This window comes from Aotus nancymaae, unplaced genomic scaffold (assembly GCF_030222135.1).
Source record: "Aotus nancymaae isolate 86718 unplaced genomic scaffold, 86718_ANA_hifiasm-v0.15.2.pri h1tg000014l, whole genome shotgun sequence".
NCBI classification, from domain to species: Eukaryota; Metazoa; Chordata; class Mammalia; order Primates; family Aotidae; genus Aotus; species Aotus nancymaae.
Genome location: NW_026988425.1, coordinates 14,566,731 through 14,587,707, shown reverse-complemented (window position 1 = coordinate 14,587,707; position 20,977 = coordinate 14,566,731). Strand labels below are relative to the sequence as shown.

The 20,977-nt window shown below is 40.9% G+C and overlaps 1 protein-coding gene across 2 annotated transcripts in view; it reads right to left on the bottom strand.

The window, feature by feature from the left end:
• TRIO (trio Rho guanine nucleotide exchange factor) overlaps positions 1-20,977 on the bottom strand; it is a 371,777-nt gene that overhangs the window by 182,158 nt on the left and 168,642 nt on the right. For both annotated transcript variants that reach the window (XM_064375877.1, XM_064375878.1), the window contains exon 9: positions 11,341-11,571. In XM_064375877.1, coding sequence (XP_064231947.1) covers positions 11,341-11,571 — 231 coding nt within the window. The remainder of the gene's footprint in view (positions 1-11,340; positions 11,572-20,977) is intronic.

Below are 20,977 nucleotides of genomic sequence, written 5' to 3'. Positions count from 1 at the left end.
TTAACTTGTGTATTGAGAGCATTGTTTTAACTCGTGTATTGAGCGCACTGTTTTAACTAGTGTATTGAGTGCATTGTTTTAACTCGTGTATTGAGTGTGCATTACTTTAACTCGTGTATTGAGCGCATTGTTTTAACTTGTGTATTGAGAGCATTGTTTTAACTCGTGTATTGAGCGCACTGTTTTAAGTAGTGTATTGAGTGCATTGTTTTAGCTAGTGTATTGAGTGCACTGTTTTAACTCGTGTATTGAGCACACTATTCTAACTAGCTTATTGAGTGTGCATTACTTTAACTCATATATTGAGCCCATTAACTAGTGTATTGAGCGCACTGTCTTGTGTATTGAGCACATTGTTTTAACTAGCATATTGAGCACACACTTTAACTTGTGTATTGAGTGCATTGTTGTAACTCGTGTATTGAGAACATTACTTTAGCTAGCATACTGAGCACGTTATTTTAACTTGTGTATTGAGTATATTATTTTAACTCACGGATTTAGTATGTTATTTTTCTTTCTTGGGATTAAAAAGAGAGAGTCCCTAAAGTGCAATATAAAAATATATATATATATATATATATATATATATATATATGTACATATATATAAAATTTTTTTTAAAATTAATACCTCATAGAACATAAAGCATTAATAAGTAAACTGCTAAATAAAAGTAGACATAATAAATGAAGACATAAAAAAACACAGAGAAGAAATTCAAAATAAATCTATAAAGACTCTCCATCTTTTATATTAGATTTCACTTCCAATATGGGCAATTTTTAGTTTCTTTATTATAATTCTATCTATTTTAAAATTAAAAATAATCATTCTATATTAATGGATTTTTCAAAGTTATTTTGAAAAATATGCTTTAAAATATACAAGAGATTTGGAAATTAATATACATATCATAATACATTTAGTATCTTCTTTACTAAAAGTTGTTTCTATTTATCAGTCAACGAAAATAAGAATTCTATAAAGTAGTAGAAAGCTCCTATATTTTGAGTCTTAAAATAAACAAATTAAATATTTATAATGGATTCTAAAATTTTTTTCTATTTGATTAATCAGCATAAGCAAAAACTGACATGTTATTACTCAACTAATAAAGACTTATAAACGTCAAGGAAGAATTAAAAAAAAAAAAGAGAGAGAGAGAGAGAGTCCTATAAGGTAGTGGTATACTCCCCACCTGATTTCGAGGCAGACACAGAGATGATGAGTTGTGTGTCCTACAGTCTATTAGAATACATTATAAAACACAGGTCTATTCTACTGCTAAAGAAATGTCTCCAGGACAACTTCTGGACCTCTCAGCCTTGACAATGGATACATTTATTGGAATGTGCCCCTGGGCATGAGGCCAAACCATACAAAAGAGAAGTATCAAATATTTCTAGCTTGAAAAGAATTTAGAGGTACACAAATAACATCTCTGCTACAGTTCACCTGCCTGTAAGATCTACACGAGGTCTAAGGAGACTTTTTTTTAACTATATAGTATATTCCATATATTACTTAGGTAAAGAGAAAAATTAAGTCACCAGTAAGCGGCAAACCTGATGATTACTGGAAAGTCCACAGAGTCCACAATTTCAAAAAATAAAAGATAAACATTATTTGGTAGAAAGGGCTAGAGGAAGCAAAATACAGTATTTTTAAATTAATAAAAATTTGTTTTATAATCATATGAAAGTATTTTGGGAAGTGTAAGTTGGAAATGAAAGCTGCTATGAACCAACCACTCTGGATTATAATGCGCATTTTTCTTTTATTAGTGACTTCTTCAGACAGAAATGTAAACACCAGGTGAAATTGTATTTCCAATAAACACGAAAGTAATTTAAAGGAATATGTACAAATTCCAATAATTTCCACTTTATTAAATTGCAGACAGCTATGAAATCCAGCTAATATTCAAAACCAAACTCCCCAAGAGGCTGTTGATTCTCTTACAAGTATGGGTAGATTACTCAGATTACCAAGTGATCCTGAGTCAATATACCTGGTCTAAGTAACATTTTAAAGACATGCTTGTGAAACCTTTCTATTTAAAACATACAAAGATGAGCAAATTAAAGAGCTTTATCTACCCAGTCCAGGCAGCTGCACCCTCCACCCCTCCTCAGACAGTCCTGTCATCTATTTGCTCTGTGACCTCAACCTCCCTGACAATAAGGCTGGCCTGGGGTTTGCTGCTTCCTTTCCAGATAAAAAGGACAAAAAGCTGATCCCTTCCATGGCTACTCTACACAGAGGCAGAAGAGCAAAGCTGGAGACCACCACCACACCACCTTCCTCTGTTCAGAGGGTGTGGTGTGGGCTCATTCCTCTGTACACCAGTGCCCTCTAATGGACAAAACGACAGTCCCAAGGTCATGATTGTTCCAAAGTGGACCACCCACACTTGAAACAGCTACCATCGCTCAGCACCTGAGTCAAATGTCAGAAGGCAGAAAGCTGTTCAGTGTGTTTAGCTTAACTCCCTTTTTGTAATGAAAAGGAAACCAAGGCCCTAATTGCAAGACTGAACATGATGATTATGACATTTGACTAATAATCATCTCACCATCTGAGCACCTGCTGTGGAAACAGCCTCTGACCTAAGGCTGTGCGTGTGGTGAGCCATCCATCCCCACAGTGAGCCCCAGGTAGGACGATCCCTATCCTCTTACAGATGAAGACACAGGCAGGGCGTGGCTTTATGGGAAAGCCTGAGTGTGCCCTGGAAGCCAGGACGCCTGCCTCAGGGCTCATCCTCCCGGCTACACTGCCTTTGCCTCTGTCGGGACATACAGGTGAGATGAGAAAGGAAAGAGCTCAGTTTTTGTTTCAGAATGGTTCAGGCTATTGGGTAAACAACCTCTGAGGAAACGGTGCTGTCCCCATGCTCAGCAAAATTGGGTTAGGGTAAATCTGTGAATAGTTAACCAACTCTCGATTAGACGAGACAGGAACCGGCCACCAGCACTGCCTCCCCTGAGTCCTGCTGCAGAGTTCTGGCCATACTGTATAACCAATCTGTAAATTAGTTTCTGTAGTAAGTCCCTACTACATTATACTCAGTATTTGTGGACTTGTAGATTATTTATGGATTCCTATTTTTAAGTAATTACTATTTAAAATTTTGTTAAAACACACACACACACACACACACACACACACACACACAATCACTCACTCTCTCTCTGTTATGGTTTGTTTGGCCCCACCAAGTCTAACATTGCAATGTGATATCCAGTGTCAGAGGTGGGGCCTACTGGGAAGTGTTCCAGTCATGGCGGCAGATCCCTCATCAGTGGCCTGGTGCCACCTCAAGGGAAGGAATAAGTTCTAACTCTTAGTTCCTGCAAAAGCTCGTTGCTGAAAAGAGCCCAGCACCTCCCTCCTCTTTCTCTTGCTTCTCTCTCACCATGTGATCTGCACAGGCAGCTCCAGGTTCCCTTAGCCTTCCATGGTGAGTGGAAGCAGCCTGGAGCCATGCTTCGTATACAGACTGCAGAACCGTGAGCCAAATAAACCTGCTTTCTTTAGAAATTACCCAGCCTCGGAAATTCCTTTATAGCAACACAGACTAAGAAACACACACTAAACCCTCATCAAACAGGAGACTACATCAAAGTCTACCTCACAACAACATACGATGTGAAAACCAACGTAAATGATATTTTTCCTTTAAAATGCAAAGGGGTTTGTTGCAAATTCTTCCTAGAATAGTTTTCTATCATCAACATGCATCATGTCATTGCCATCAGCTTCATTTATCGAATGACTCTTCTATGCTCTGCTTGGGAGAGCAATAGAGGTTCGTGATCTCTTAACCACAGAAAGCTATGAAATTCCAAAACTTGGTTCTAAAAATTCATCTGTCAATAAAACCTAACCTGAGGGTATTTATAGTCTTTACTGAGTCCTTAATAAGTGCAAGTCCTTAAGCATTCAGCTATAGAAATATCCATGCATTTGATTAAGGCGGGGGGGCTGTCCAGAAATCACTGGAAGTGCTATTATTATACACTGTGTTATTTTTCTAATCTTCAAGAAATTCTGAATTCTGAATCACAAATAAAGGCTACAAATAGAGAGAGCAGACTTTTACCATTATTTCTTTTAAGCAAGAAACTGAGGGTCAGATAAGTAACCTGCCCAAGAAAACAGATTCCAATGCAGGTCTTCTTGACTCCAAACTTACTACATTCCACTGCAGTTTGTAAATACTATCTGAAAACCTTTAAAATATTTCTAAAACTAGAGTTCCATCTTTAGAATTGCTACTTGAAAAGCTACATAATACATCTGACATAAAGCAACCAAGAACATACTAAGCTACTCTGTTTTTACAGGTAGTTCTGGATCCAGAGCACGCAGGGAAATTAGATAATCATCTGTCAACTCCGGCCACTGCTTTCAAGAGACAATACATAATGAATTACTGTGTTTTAAGTCACATTAATGAGAACCCTTTCTAAGTCACATCTTACACACACAAAAATGAAAATAAGTTCCGATTCTATAATCTGTTTAAAAAATACATGAAACAAATGAAAAACAAAGGTAAAAATCTAAAGTACTCTGAATTTGTTGTTTTTATATAAAGTCAGGTTTTTTCCAGTTCCAAAATATAGATTTCCTCCCTGCCAGCCTATATTCTCTATAAAACCAAAATTAACAACCTGGTTCCATTTATTTTAGTTACTCATGGCTCAATCACTGTCTTTTATTTAAATCACTGGGGAAACTGATAGAGAAATGAACATACTGGATTTAGAGCTTTCTTGACTATCAAATCAATGGTATTTTAGTGATATACAACAAAAGATGACTCATTGACTGAACAACATCATTTCTGATCAGCTAAACATAAGTAGGTGACCATGAAGGAAGACTTTCACATCGATAATGTTAGTTTTTAAAGGCTGGTGTTTGGCACTGCTGTAAGGATATTCAATATTATGCTATTAATGAAATTTACTTAAAAAGTAAAAATCACAAATGAAGGAATCCTTCTGAGCTTAAATTACTGGAATTCATATGCTCATCCTGTTCTAGTCTAGCTCACACTTTCTTTTCTAGTGCTCTGAGCATATTTTACTCATGAAATCATTGGTCTTATTTTCCCCTTTCCCATGGAGACCAAGCTCAGGAAGATCCCAGATGGTATCATTCACCCCCAGCTGCCTAATCGCCATGCAGAGGGGCAAGGGAGGCCTGAGGCAGCCGAGTGGGGCTCAAGAGTGGTCATGAGAGCTCCCTTCCCTTCACCTTTTCCCTTTCCATTAATCTTAAGAAACTAAACTCCTCTCTCTCTCTCTCTCTCGGAAAGTCCCTTCCCTGTGTCTAAAAGCACCACTCAAAGATTCTTTCTTCAGTATCATGTTGATTTTATTCTTTGCTTAGCTCACAAGGTAGGCAACCTCTTCAGACCCAGAGTAGTAAAATGCAGTAAAAACACCACGAGGTTCTTGGCACTTCTGCCAAGCCACTCGACTTTTCCAAGGCTTGGTTTTATTACCTGGAAAATGAGGGGACTCCAGCTCCAAATTCATTGTGTGTGTGTGACATAACTTTTAAAAGTGAAATGAAACAGACACAGAATTCAACACACATCTGCGGGCTATGGGGACTGGGGAAAGCATGGGAACTTTTGAGGTCTAGCACTCACCACAGACTGACAGTGAAGATGCTTCAGATGAGGGGTGTGTGGGAGGGAGCCAGCCCTTTCCCCAGCCTTTGTCCTCTCACCGTTAAATCCGCAGCTCCTTCAGCTCCTTCCCAGCTGTGGTTCCTGTGATGACTGGATTCCAGTCCCATCTCCTCTGTGCTCACTACTGCAGAAGCTCATTAGGAGCTGGCTCCAGACCCACCATGAAGACCAGCAGGCAGCCTCTACCTGCACCCAGTGGTTCCCAATCCCCAACCAAGCCTGTGCCTCCACTCAGCACTCCCTAATTCTTACAGATAACTCAGAAAAGATGGCAATCCTGTAGCCATTCTAATCAAGAGACACAATCAAAACTGCGAGTGTGGGAGTGTAAACAGAAGCAAGTGTTAAACAGCTAGGGCTACATGATTCTGACAAGTGGAATCAGAAAACTCCCTCCTGACTCAATAAGCAGATGACAAGGGAGTTCAGAACTCAAACTTCACTTAAAAGCTAGGTGTAGTGTAGGAGATGCCAACCTAAAACTCCTGTGTCAGGCTTCCTGCACAGCTGGCTTTTGCAGGCTGAAGGAATAGGCTGGGACCCAAGGCAAATCTGTGAAATGGCTTCTCTATAGACCTGGGACGTGTTGCTTTGCCTCTTAGGCATATGCCAACTTCCCTCCTCCAGCTGGAATTCAGCATAAAAGACCCTCATTTTGCATTCAAATGACCAAAATCTTCATGAGAGATCTCATAATTCCAAAATTCCCAAGCACTGAAATTATCACTTCCTTCCTTGGACACCTCCAGTTCTCCCACATCAATCAAAGATTCCATTCCTTCAGGGAGATCTCCCAGACATAAGACCAACCCTCCCCCATTTTATAATAAATGAAACAACTTAACCTAAAAGAATCTTTAATTAGCAAAATTGGGGAATTTCTTAAATTTCTTCAACTACTCATTCAGTCATTCAACAAATACTGATGTCTGCTCCTCCAGACACTTGGGCAACACCAGTGAATGAAATGCTGATAGATGTCTCTGTGGTCCTCACATTCTTACTCTCCAAGACTTACTCGCCCATGACTTGCAGGGGCATTGTACTAATCTGTTCTCACACTGCTAATAAAGACATACCCGAGACTAGGTGATGTATAAAAGAAAGATGTCTAATGGAACCACAGTTCAGCACGCCTGGGGAGGCCTCACAATCATGGCGGAAGACAAAGGAGAAGCAAAGGTACGTCTTACACGGCAGCAGGCAAGAGAGTGTGTGCAGGGGAACTCCCCTTTATAAAACCATCAGATTTCACAAGACTTACTATCACGAGAACAGTACAGAGAAGACCCGCCCCCATGACACATGGGAATTATGGGAACCACAATTCCAGATGAGATTTGGGTGGAGTCACAGCCAAACCATATCAGGCGCCCACATGGGAACCTAAGCAGGTTCCTGACCTTTAGGTTTGCTCCTGCTATCCACCCTCTACTGCCTACAGCACCAAGTTAAAATGCACAGAACAGGAGGTCCTTTGGGCTTTGAACTCAATGAGGTGAAATGGGTAAAGTTCAATAGGCTAGCTGTGAGAATAAAGAGAGGAAAGACACATACATGGCAGTGAGCACCCATGAAGCACCAAGATGAGCCTGGTGCTGTTCAGATGTCACACATGGCCCTGGCACCATGCACTGGCATTCAATGCAGGTAAGCATGAGTTCCTTTAACAGGGGCCCAAAAGCCTCGTCATGGAGGCCACGTTTTCTGTGCCTGGCCCCATGTCACCTTGCTGGCACCAGCTCCACCTCATACCTCCCCATCCACAGTAGGCACCTGCATTCCTTGGATGGGTACTGCCCTCTTCTGTCCTACTCTTGCTGGAATTCCCATTACCTACTCCTCAACCTACTGACCTTGTCTGCATCCTTCAAACAGCTGCTCAAACTCCACCTCTTTCACAAACATGTTCCTAGTAGCCCTCAATATGAGAGCTGCTATTTGCCCTTCTACTGTAGGACTTTTCATTTTTCCTTGTGCACTAGACCCTTGACATTTGAGGAGAATACAGAAAAAGCTCTCAGGAACGCCCAAATTTGCACAAATCACTAAAGTGTAGCTATGTCCAGTCAAAATGCACATGCAAGGCAGACGTCTGTCTGCCACCACGAAGAGGTTGCGAGTTTCATTTACCCCTCACTCTTGATAGCACCTTGACAGACAGGATTCAAATGTATGCCTTAGCAAATTATACCCCACAATAACCAAAGACATGAGTGTTGCAGATGATCCTGGCATGGTCAAATTTATTCGACTACAAAACCATCTGCTAAAAATAATCTGTTCTCATTAGATTATAAATTCCTTGAGAAAAGGAATTCGGAGCCTGTCAACATATTTATCCCTGAATGTTTCAGAGCATCACGCATTCAATTAAGATATTTTGGAAAAAGAAAAAAAAAGAATGAAGTCTGGAAAAGAAGGATTTAGAGTGGACTAGGTTTGCCTGATCATTTTTTAAGAATATTAATTTAAAAATGGCCTGGAGGGTTCTGCTAAGAGATACTTTCAAAGGGCTACAGGGGAAACAGGGGCTTTGCAGAAGGCATCCTTGCTGAGGAGCTTCCTCTAGGGGACTCAGCCTGCTTCAGGAAAGCAGACTTATGGGGCTACTCACTGCCCCTGACATCATGGAGTAACTATATCCCAACAATCCAAGAAAAGCCAGTTCAGCTGAATGGATGAGGCAGAAAAACAAGTCTGATGGCATCCTCTTTGGACTACTTCTACCCATTTGAACAGGTACAGCAAAAATAAGTTGCCGTCTTATAGAAAACTAAAGCATACTCTAAACTAGAAAACACTGTGTAGCAGTAACACAGCTATTCATTCATTCATTCAACCAAACCTTCACTGAGAGTTACTCTGCACGGTAAGTGCTACACATAGCTTCAACTACCTTTCCTGTCACGCCCAACTACCATCCGAAATGCCTTCTATACGGGAGTTATAAAACGGCCCCCACTTATTATGAGGGAAAAAAAATTAACCATGAAACCAAAAGTAACCATGTTTTACAAACCAAACTCCCTGTGCCATCCTCCCCATTCGGTTCTTCAGGGCCCACAAACAGGCATATTTTGCTCCTTCAAATATTTTTCAGCAGGCATGCATTTACTCCTTTAGAGGCTGCTTTCATAAAACTGCACTCATTCCACGCCTCGCTTACTGTTAAGTAACTTGCTCTTCTTTTTTCTCAACATATTTACAGGTGCTTTTGTATCACCAAAAGACAAACAAACAAAACAACAACAAAAAAAGAAAACCACTGTGGTGTCTCTAATTGGTTTAGTATGTTCTTGTGGATTTCAGTTACTACTGTTTTTACAACTTTATCTTCTGCTGATAACATCCTTCTAAAGTAATACTACTATTTTTCTTTCATTTATTCTCAACTTGCCTCTCCTACTCTATGCTATTAATAAGGCAAAAACCTCCCTATGTGTTAATTCCTTGAGTTTCAGAAACACGTTTTTGGTTTTGACATCCTATTGTCACAATTTTGCTTTGATTAATCTTATCAGCCTCACTCTTCACCTCACAAGTCAAAGCCTACAGAGCAATTTCCTGTTCTCATAACAAGTCCAAACCATTCCAGATCATTCATCAACAAAAATATTTACCTGAATGAGCAATGTCTATTTTCACATATGCATTATGTGTATTCCAAAACACTTTCTCCTGCTGACATCCAAGCCAACATTCTGTTTGTGAGGGGGGAAAAAGCTAGCTTAAAGAACTGGCCTCACAATTATAATTACCTTTCTACACGTTTACTGTTTTCAAATTCAAGCACATTAAGTATCTGGCACCAAATCAGATGGCCAGATTCAGCCTATTCCCAAGGGATTCCTTACCTTATGCCCTTTTCTAACCTAAGCATGAGGTTAGTGAAAGAAGAGCCATGAGAAATGGGGTGTGGAGGGGAAGCGGGGGTATCCTTGCTGCTGCTCCCTCGGGTGAGTTAATGAGGCCCTCTCCTAGGAAGTGCATCAGTCCATGGATATATAATTATGCCCAACCCAAGGGATACGAGGAATGTGGGGGATTGTTCAACAACTGCATTTAAACTGCTAACATTTCATGGTTTGTGGAAGTTTGGGGACAACTGAAAAACACGATTATTCATGATTTCAATCCCACAATGTCTGTCCTCTCAATCTCTCTTCACCACTGGCTCCACCCGCTTCTTTCCTGCACTGTATTCTTTCTCTGGCAATTATCTTCTTGGATGAAAACAACATTGTTAAGAAGCATGGATAATAACAAAATAATCATTCCTGAGGCACTTTGTATATGTAACCTCAGAGAACTCAAAAATAAAATTAGAATCAAAGCATGATATATGAAAATTAAAAATTACAGGGCCATTCAGAGTCTTTTTTTTTTTTTTGAGATGGAGTCTTGCTCTGTTGCCCAGGCTGAGTGCAGTGGCATGATCTTGGCTCACTGCAACCTCCGCCTCCTGGGTTCAGGCAATTCTCCTGCCTCAGCCTCTTGAGTAGCTGGGATTACTAGCATGTGCCAGCATGGCAGGCTTATTTTTGTATTTTTAATAGAGACAAGGTTTCACCATGTTGGCCAGGCTGGTCTTGAACTCTTGGTATAGGGTGATCTGCCCACTTTGGCCACACAAAGTGCTGGGATTACAGATGTCAGCCACTGCACCTGGCCCTTTCAGTGTCTTTTGAAATTACCTGACTCACGGGAAGTGAAGAAGAATGACAAGAATGACGGTGAATGACATACAGATAATCTCAGGCTCAGTGGAACAAAGGGCAACTCTCCAAACTCCCAGCCCATTCAGCAGAAAACTCACTCACCTTCAGAGGACACTGAGGGAGACGGAAATCTGAGATCCTGAGAGTGGCTGTACTGCAGCTTATCATGGTGGCTCCTAGCCAACTTCCTGAGGCCATGGGCTGCCCTGCATACCCCAGGATTCCTCCTCCCCAGAGGGGACACCTCATTCATTCCCTGTATTTCCCTCTATTTGGGGGCAAGGACATGCTTATTATTTATCCCTAAAGCTATGTCATATTTTATTCCTATACCTTTAATCCTTAAAATTCTTATTATAAGGAAGCAAATCAATGGGGAACTGGACTTACTCTTATTTTTGTTTCTTTAAAACAAAAGAGATGTGAATGCTTAGAAATTAGTAGACATGAAAGTCCACTTTTCATTAATGAGACAACTAATTATTAAGCACCTACTGTGCACCATGGACTGTATTATCTGCCCCATGAGAAGGGAAGCATGACCACCTCACTATTTAAGTAGCTGGAAAGCAGACAAGTCTTAACTAAATTGTAACAATACAATGGTGTGAGCACACCAGCATTATTGTCACAAATAAATATAATTGAGAATGATCTGTTTCTAGAAGAAAACTCAGACACTTCCCGGTGTAGGCCCCACATCCTCTCTCAGGTTCAGCACACAGGAGCGAATAGCTGACAGCAGCCTGAACATGTGTTCGTAAGCCCAGTTTTCACTCACAGTCAACAAAAAAGCTCCTCTTCTTATCTTCCAGTCATCACTCCTTCAGCACAATATCATGATGTGCTCAAACTCTACCCAATACAAGCCATTTCACACGGAGAAAAGCATGACGCGAAACTGACCTGCTGAACGTCTTGCTGGAAAACACACAGCTGCAGCCTCTGGTGGAGCCGGACCTTGCGGTGTTGCCAGATGTTCTCAAGCTGCCGCTGGTGGTGCAGCACCTCGTGGATGACATCCAGGACATGGTGCACGGCCTTGGAGTAGTTGGCAGAGGCTGTCAGGGAATCAGAGCTGCCAGGAGTCAAGGGCCGCTGGAGCTTGTCAAGGAGCGACTTCCCATCTTGGCTCACCTGCCCACAAAATAAATGAGTGATTCTTCAAGATCTGAGGTTGGCCTAGGCTGTGCCACAGATGCCGTCCTTGGATACATGTTTGTGCACACACAGGCACACACGTACATATACACACATACCATTCACACAACACAGTTTTACTCAGAGGCAGTTTTATATAGGATAAAATTTAAAACAATCAATCAGATATCCAATGACATCCAAAGCCAAATGATGCAAAACACCAACTGAAAATAAAAGAACATACAATAAAAGTATCTACTACAAAACACCGTAGTAGATACTGCTCAATGAATAGGCATACTATTTGCCTTAAATATCATAAATCAACTAACAGAAACTGCATTGCTGGGATATCTGCAAATTAAAATTTAAAAGTAATAATTTTATCTTGAGATATGTTAGACAGCATATAACAGATCATCACGATGGAACAAAATTGTTCCTTTAAGCCTCAGTTAAAAAGAAATCAATCTAGCACTAGGCAAAGAATATGTACTTAAACTTTCTGACATAGCTGGATAGCAATTTAGTTTCACAAAAGAAAATTCAAAATGCCATTCTATTGGGTTCATTAACTTTTAAAAGTAGTTTTAATTAAAATGCCATCATTAAAAAAAGATTTCTGGCAATTTATTCTCAAACTACAATTAAATGAAAGCATTCAGGTTAATCAAAGAAATAAGAAAAGGTGAGGGTGTAATCTAGAAAGAAAAGCGTTATATATTTTTCCTACTTATAAGTGATTCTTAAGACTTATGAGTAATTATGCCAGATGTGCTTTAAAAAAGTGACCTAATCAGACAACACAAAGGTATGTGATGCCTAAGGTAACCAGGTGTGGGATGCAGGTGTCTTAAGCAGGCCTCTTCACATGATCCTTCTGCTCAGATACTTCCGAATCTAAAAACCTCCTTGGGTTTCTAACAAGAAGAGGAGCAAATTCAGGGGCACTTTTAACAGACACATGCCCAGTTTAGAAGAAGCCCTTAGAATAAGAAAGAGTACACAGGGAATAGGTCAATGGGAAAGGTTCAAACTCATAGTCTTGGCAACCAAAACCTGGTGGCAAGTGACCTTGCAGCATTTCCTGATTGCTGACTTTAATCCTAACTGCAGCTGTGCCAGATTCTAACGTTTCCTTTTCAACACCTGAATTTGAGACGTTGGAAGTTCTGATTTTTCCTTACAAAGGTTTCATGGTTTAAAATTCACTTAACACAGCCTTACAGCAAAACTTAAGAGGAAATGAGCTCAGCTGACATAACCAAAGATAACGAGGGATAAACGAACCAAGTTAACCACTGAGTTAGTGTCAGTTAAAACAAATATGGAAAATTTAAAGAGTCTTCTAAAGCAAGGTTCTCAGTTGTGCCCAGAAGTCACTGAAATTGGTGTGGACACTGCTGATGGAATGATTTTTGAAGAGAGGAGGCACTGTGATTGATTTGGGTGGTGGATTCAGAGAAGCAGGGTATTCTGAAATGAGCGGGTTATTAGCACACAGTGAAGAAATGTCCTTTTTGTGATCATCTAAGCAAGGCTGTTTTTAACATATAAATACATAGTTTTTCTCTTTTTACCCAGTTTTAACATCTCCGATCCTTCCCATAAATCCAACAACCATGTTATTAAAGAAAGACTATGTTTGGTTTTCTTCAGAACTTTGTAAGAGCTATTTTCCCTTTCAAAATATGACCACAATAAAACCATTCTCAATACTTGCATCACCAAGATACCACATGAGCAGGCTACAGGTGTAGCTGCTACATTCACAATGGTTTTATATATATGACCAGCATCTGAATATCTAAGTTTTTCACCTATGATAGATGTACTTAGGCATTTATAGACTGAAAAACATTTTATCATAAATCACCTTTTGTCTCCAACTTACATTGTACCATATACGTATTTTTATGTACACATATAAATTACATGCAAAGGTAGATTAAACTACCTACACATTTTATTTCAGGATCATAAAGCAGGTGTCATAAAATCTGTGTTATATAATTGGAGTGCTGCATCTCTTAGAACTGAGAACTACTGCTCCAAGTCATACATTTCACATTGTGTTGACCCTTAAAAGAATTCCCTACAAATATCTCCTCTACATTTTACTCCTTGTAATACTGTCGGAAAATGTGCACTGGAGCATATGATTTGGTGAACATGTGCCAGAAACTGACAGCTGCTTCCCCAAACCCCTACAGTCAGAAACAGCAATACGCCAGCTATAAAGCCGCATTTCCCAGCCTTGCTTACATACGAGTGGCCAATATACAGAAGTAAAAAATGTTGGATGGGAATTCCAGGAAAGCTGTTTAGCGGCTAAGCTGGCACGTAGGCTCATTCCCCTTGTCCCTTCCTCCTCCCTGCTGCCAAGAACTTGAATGAGATGGCTGGAGCTTCAGCAGTTATTGATGACTCTGAGGCAATCACCTGCTAAAAAAGCAGCCCACCTGCTAAAAAAGGCAATAGAGAAAGACAGAAGGATCCAGAGATCCTCTTACTAACAGAGCTACCACAATAGCCCTGGAATGCTAGCTTTCGGATTTCTTTTACACAGGCAGAAAGCCGATTTCTATCTTCAGCCATTGTTTTGCAATTTAAACCACCAATGCAAAAAAACAAGATGAGTTCCTAGCCCTCAGCAAGTTTCCAAAACATATCCCTGCAACACCATTAATATTCTTTTACTGAGAATGGAGTACTCTGAGAAACAATATTTCGTGGAATCTTTCTTTCCTTGAGTGCCTCTCCAACTGTTTAACAGATCTCCATGCCAGAGATCATGACTGGATGCTGAAGGACACAATTGCTCACAGTGGTGGAGGTGTAAGAAGAACTGTCTGCTGAGGAAGTGAATATACAAATACCTTAATATAAAACAACTCATTAAGCAAAGCTCCACCTTCTGAGAATTCATAAGCAGGGATTAAAGTGTCTGCTGGTCCCACTACTGGTACTGTCATTTATTGGCAGTGACAGTGGCAGTAAAGACCCTGGGTGAGAAAACACCTCTTGTACCCACTAAAACCAGACAGCATGGAATTCCAAATCCATGTTCAAAAGCAGCATTTCTCCAATAAACCTTTCCAAATACGATTCTATATTATTTCAGTACAAGTTTTGTAGATTTGGCAATTAAAAAGCATTATTTAAGCACATAAAGATGGCATATGTATTTTTACTTTCAGCAAAGTGTCTTAATCTTTGTAATTATAGTATTATGTGGAAAAAACATGTTACAATTTTATGAAGACTGCTGCTGAGTTGTATAGAGATAATGATTTTAAAATGGTACAGAATAACTAGAAGAAAATTAATAAAAGAAGAGACTGTAAAGTATAGAGCAGACAAAAATAGTTCATATGAAATGTAAGTGCTAAGACAAGAAATGTAGTTTATGGCATGTGGTGTAGTTCTATGCTTTCTTAACTACAGAACCAGGTGAATGAATTTACTTCAGTTATACATTTTGTTTAAAACTCTGTTTATAGCTTCCAGGCACTGAAACTCTGAGCCACAGAGACAACAGCTGCAAAAAGAAAATCAACCTTATCAAATAGCAGGACTTTCCGATAATAATTTTTTAACCAATCAGATCAGCTCACTTTTCAGTATGTTCTTTGTTTTTCTTGGAATACACAGCTGAGAACTTGAAGGGCAATCAAAGTCACATGTTACAAAGATTAACATTTTATAGAGAAACTAAAATGCTCTGGTATCCAAATAAGTTGAAAAATGCCGACACTAACTAAAGCAGAAAAAGTAATTAAAGGTAAGTTTAAATTTTTACCATATCAAAGATATGTTTGTTCCTAATATTTAAAAGGAAACTGTTTAAAATCTAGAACAATGGCCTGGTTCTTGACTATTTGCTTTTCATCAGAACTGCACATGACTTGTAACTTGGATTTCTGCATGTCACCCTAAAAAAGATCCATAGAACTTCAGAGATTGGCCTATTCTTGCTTCTGATACTGGCATCTCTTCATTTCCTGTAAAATCAGATGAGGACTGAGCGTTTCTAGCAGGAATATTCTTCACCTGCATAAGGGATGAACGCTGCTCTGACCTAAGGAAAGAGAGCATATCTAGACATTATTGCTCACCACTGCAAAAGCAACTGCCCAAAGACCAAATAAAGATGAGCGACCGGCATATTAATTAGGTACAAATGCAGGATTTTAGATCTAAGAAGTGCTAGGAAATGGCAATCCCAAGACATAACAAAAATAGGCAAAATACACGAAAGTATTTAGCCTGTAATAAGAAGAAGTGTTCCTTCAAAACTTTTATGAAATAAATTGCACTATTTCTGCTGACTCAAAGCCAACACTTTTAATTCTTTTTCAGGCTTAGCTCGCCACAGCCTGCAGAGCACAGACCTCCACAGGAAGCCTGGGAATGATTTCACTCTCCCCTCCAACTCTTGCTGAACTTTTTCTTGTATCAAGGTTCTAATAAGGCAGAAAAGAATGAAAAGGGGTCAGCAGGCGACTACTCAGCTTATTCTGCAGCAATAGTTGACATTCCTCAGCCAAACAGTTGAACTCTTCTGAGTAAGGAGGTTCCAATCTATCTTCAGATGGCTACAGAATATGCTTCTAGCAACAGTGCAGGTCAAGTACCTCCTGAAAGGTCATGTGTTGGCAATGACAGACATTTTCCCATGCTTCAGGGAGAATACAGAGAAAGTTGGTTCCTTCTCCAGGCAAAGTTCTTATAAGATGGACCTCCAAATGCTGATTTCTATTTCTTTCAGCTATTCAGTTTCTTATTCAAACTACGTCAGTCTACCTTGGTTTGACTCTCTGACACCTATATACCTGGGATTATCAGAAAGGAAAAACCAAAATAAGACCAAAACAGGAAACGGCTGGGGTGGCCCAGCTGGTATGAGTCAGGTACATGTGCCTGACATGCGTGTTCCACAGACTGCACCTGGGCTCTACATTTGTTGCTCCTATATTTCAAGTGCTTGCAAGAAAAGTTTGGGGTGAGAAGAAGACTGCTGTCATACAGGCTGTTGGCTCTGATACTATGGCAGATGCTGACTACAGCATTCTATGTCACTATAGCAACGCTGTAATCTTTAATAAGGTTTTATACAACTGTGATAGAAGTGATGGCTGGGTGCGGTGGCTCATGCCTGTAATCTCAGCACTTTGGGAGGCCAAGGCAAATGGATCACTTGAGGTCAGCAGTTTAAGACCAGCCTGGCCAACACAGCAAAACTCCATCTTTACCAAAAATACAGAAGTCAGCCGGGCATTGCGCCACGCACCTGTAATCCCAGCTGCTCAGGAGGCTGAGGCACAAGAATCGCTTGAACCTAGGAGGCAGAGGCTGCAGTGAGCTGAAATCGCACCACTGCATTCCAGGCTGGGCGACAGAGCAAGACTCTGTGCCCCCAAAAAAGAAGTGACTCTACAGCAAGGGAACTGAGCTTCCCCATAAATCACAGAGTTGGTTTTAGGAAGTTTCCTATCCAGGTGAGTCATTATGCTGTGTGTTTTCACCTTATGCTAATAACACTGACCCCGCCATCACCCACTGATACACTGCCTTAAAAGAGCTCAACCAGCTTTGCAGGCAGCAAATCAGTCATTCCCATGAGGCCCTGCTGAGGCACACACTAAGTTAGCATATTTGTTAAACTGAGAAATGGATGCAGAAACTAAGCCCTGAAGTCACATGAGGTCAAGCAGGCCAACTCCAACTCCCCGTGGCACTTCGCCTGGCTTGTGCTTGCTCTGTGGCTGCAGCAGTGGACCTTTGCTGGATGTGTGGCTTCTTCCTATGCAGTCTCACCTTGCAATCCAAACACCTGGCACTGAGGCTTGTGAGGCAGGACAGGCACACTGAGATGAAAATCATTTTTATAAATTTAGTTTGTTGAAAAACTAGTAGCTGAGTTGGCTTACTTAAAATGTTAAAAATGACTACAACTTATCTCCGACGTTTACACTGCTTCACTCGCCTGTGATCAACCGTAGCCGACAAGATTAGCTCAGACCTGGCAAGCTGAAGCAAGTGAGTGTTCAGGAGGCCCAGGTGCACTCCTGTTGCTAAATCACAAACAGGAGCGACCCGGGCAGGTCTAATTAAAGCACAGCAGAGCAGGTGCTTGCATCTTGGAAAAAAATGCTGGGAAACTTTCCCAAAGCAAATTTATATGATCAGAAACTAGAAACTATAAACACTGTTCAAAGAAAAAAATTGTAGAGAAAAGGAAGAGAGGAGGAGAGAAGAAAGGGAATAAGGAAGAACCAGAAAAGGGAGGCAAGGAAAAGGAAATTTAAAAAGCGAAGCGAGCCCTGCTTATAAGTATTCCTACCCCCACACGATCTGGCATCCAGCTCAATGTCTAGCACTTAGCTGCAGCTCCGTATCTGTGGGACAGATACCTCCTCAGCAGACCCCCAACTCTTCAGAGCAAGCTCAGGAGTGCTGCTCGGTATGTGGTCTGTGTATCAGTGGCATCAGTCACTGCAGCTAGGGAAGGTCTCTGAAAATGGAGATTCACTTATCTCTCGGGTAGGGTACTGCTGCATTTTAAACCAAGACATTCAAGTCTGCAAAACACTGATTTAGGAATATAAAATAAAAATCACTCAAAAACAAAAGCAGTCCTTCCCTTCCCATCTTCCTGACCCCTTCCCTGTTGACATGAAGAAAATGAGGAAATGAGGGGTGGAGGTGCCAAAAAAGGTGTGCCTGCGCCAGGCTAAGGGAGTGGGTAGTAGAGGTTGGGAAATGAAACAAATACACCAAGTGAACAAGTTAATACATTAAGGATAACAGAAGCCAGGTTTCTTGCTGCCTGAGAATAGATTAATAAACACAGAAAGGGAAAGGCTGGAAAGAACCCTGAGGTATTTGATTCAAAATGTATATATAAGTGTATTTCTAACATAGATAGACACAGTAGATACAGCAGTAATTTTACATGGACGTGTGTGTGTTGATAAATGCATAGATGGATGGGTGGGTAAGTGGTTGGGTAGATGGATAAATGGATGAGTGGTTAGATGATTGGGTGGGCTGATGGATGGTTGGGTGATTAGGTGGATAGATGGATAGATAGTTGGGTGACTGGATGTATGGATAGGTGGTTAGGTGATTGGGTGGATGAACAGATGGACTAGACCGATGTGGATGAGTGGTTGGGTGACTGGGTGAATGGAAGGGCAGTTGAGTGATATGGTAGATGGATGGATAGGTGGTTGGGTAGATGGATGGATAGGTGGTTGGGTGGTTGGTTGGATAAATGAATGGATGGGTGATTGGATTGATGGATAGATGGAGGGATGGATGGACAGATGAATGGGTGGTTGGCTGATTAGGAGAATGGATGGATGAATGGATGGGTGGTTGGGTGGATGAGTAGGTGACTGGATGGATGGATGAATGGATGAATGAATGGGTGATTGGATAGATGGACAGATGAATGGGTGGTTTGTTGATTAGGTATATGGATGGATAAATGGATGGGGGTTAGATGGGTGGATGGATGATTGATGGTGGTTGGGTGATTGGTTGGATGGAAGAATGGATGGGTGATTGAATAAATGGAGGGATGGGTGGTTGGATGAAAGAATGAAGGATAGATGGATGGATGGATGGATGGATAAACGGACAGACAGATGAATGGGTGGTTGGGTGATAAGGTGAATGAATGAATGGATGGGTATCTGGATGAAGGGATGGGTGGTTGGGTTATTAGCTGGACCAAAGAATGGATAAGTAACTGGATAAATGGAGGGATGGATGGTTGGATGGAAGAATGGATGGGTGATTGGATGGATGACTGGATGGATGGAAGGATGGATGGACGGACAGATGGACTGACAGACAGATGAATGGGTGGTTGGGTGATTGGATGGACAGACAGATGAATGGGTGGTTGGCTGACTGGATGGACAGACAGATGAATGGGTGGTTGGGTGATTAGGTGGATGGATGAATGGATGGGTGGTTGATTAGTTGGATGGAAGAATGGATAAGTAACTGGATAAACAGAGGGATGGATAGTTGGATGGGTGACTGGATGGATGGATGGATGGACAGATGAATGGGTGATTGGATGGATGGATGGATGGATGGATGGATGGATGGATGGATGATTGGGTAGATGGAGGGTGGCTGGGTGGATGAACAATGGGTGGTTATGTGGATAGATGGATTAGATAGATGGGTGGATGAGTGAATTGATGGCATTCATATGTTTTCTAACTCTGCCCGCTCAGAGGGCCCAGAAGGAGTGACACCTCACAAACAAACAAAACTCTGAAAACCCAGGTCTTTAAAATTCTAAACACCTTACAATACTATAAGGAAACATCTCACTTAGTGATACGGGTGATCCCAGGGTAGGCAGGGAAAGTACAAAATGAGCCTGGAACAAGTGCTCAAAGGACAATATGGACAGATCAAAATGACACAGAAAAAAGCTCCTGCTGGCCAAGTCTGAACAATTTAGGAATCAAAAGAGAATATCAAATTATAACCCACTGATATAAGATTTCATAAATTCACACTGATATAAACAAATGGGAGAGAAAGAAAAAAAAGCTCATCCTTACAGTAGAAAGCCACCTAATAAATACAGAAGGAATAATGGGAATAGGTGATCATCATCACAGTGCTGGCTGCTATGTGCAGAAATCCTCAGTGGAAACTATGGCTGTGAGAAGTCTGATGAGGAAGAGAGATTAGTATTCTGTTAGAGTATCTCCCCACAAAACGTACAGCAAAGATGAGTTTTTCAAATGGTGATTGTGCATTGGAGAAACCCTGAAGACATCAATCTGACCAAGTGGCCAAGACGAGTACTACTCTTAGCTGGAGGGGTCAACATCCTGTGTCCACTATGATGACACCCAGAGAAGAACATGCACAGCCAAAAAGGCATGACCTGAGTCAGCCCATGAGAACTGGGGGCATCCGGAAGTAGAGGGCCATCTAAAGAATGACAGGCCTGTACTCTTAAGTATGTCAAAGACATGAAAGCAGAGAAAGACTAAAGAATGTTCCACTTTAAAGGAGACTGACTGATAAGACATGTCAATTAAATGTAAGGCACATTGCTGGACAGTGCCCCAGACCAGGAAAGAGAAAGAGGTAATGCTGGAACACTTAGGGTAATAGGAGCAGGGTCTATGGATAGGATAGTCACGTTGTATCAACGGTGCTTGGCCGACTGGAGAGAGAAGTGGTGGGAGAGAGGGTGGAGCAATGTGGTGAAATTCTACAACTTAGGAAATCTGGGTCAAGGCAATGTGGGAGTTCTCTGTGGTATTCTACCACTTTCCTGTAGCCCTGAAACTATTTAAAAATGTAAGTAATTTAAGAGGCAAAATAATTCATTATGTTCTACTCAAAATCCTTT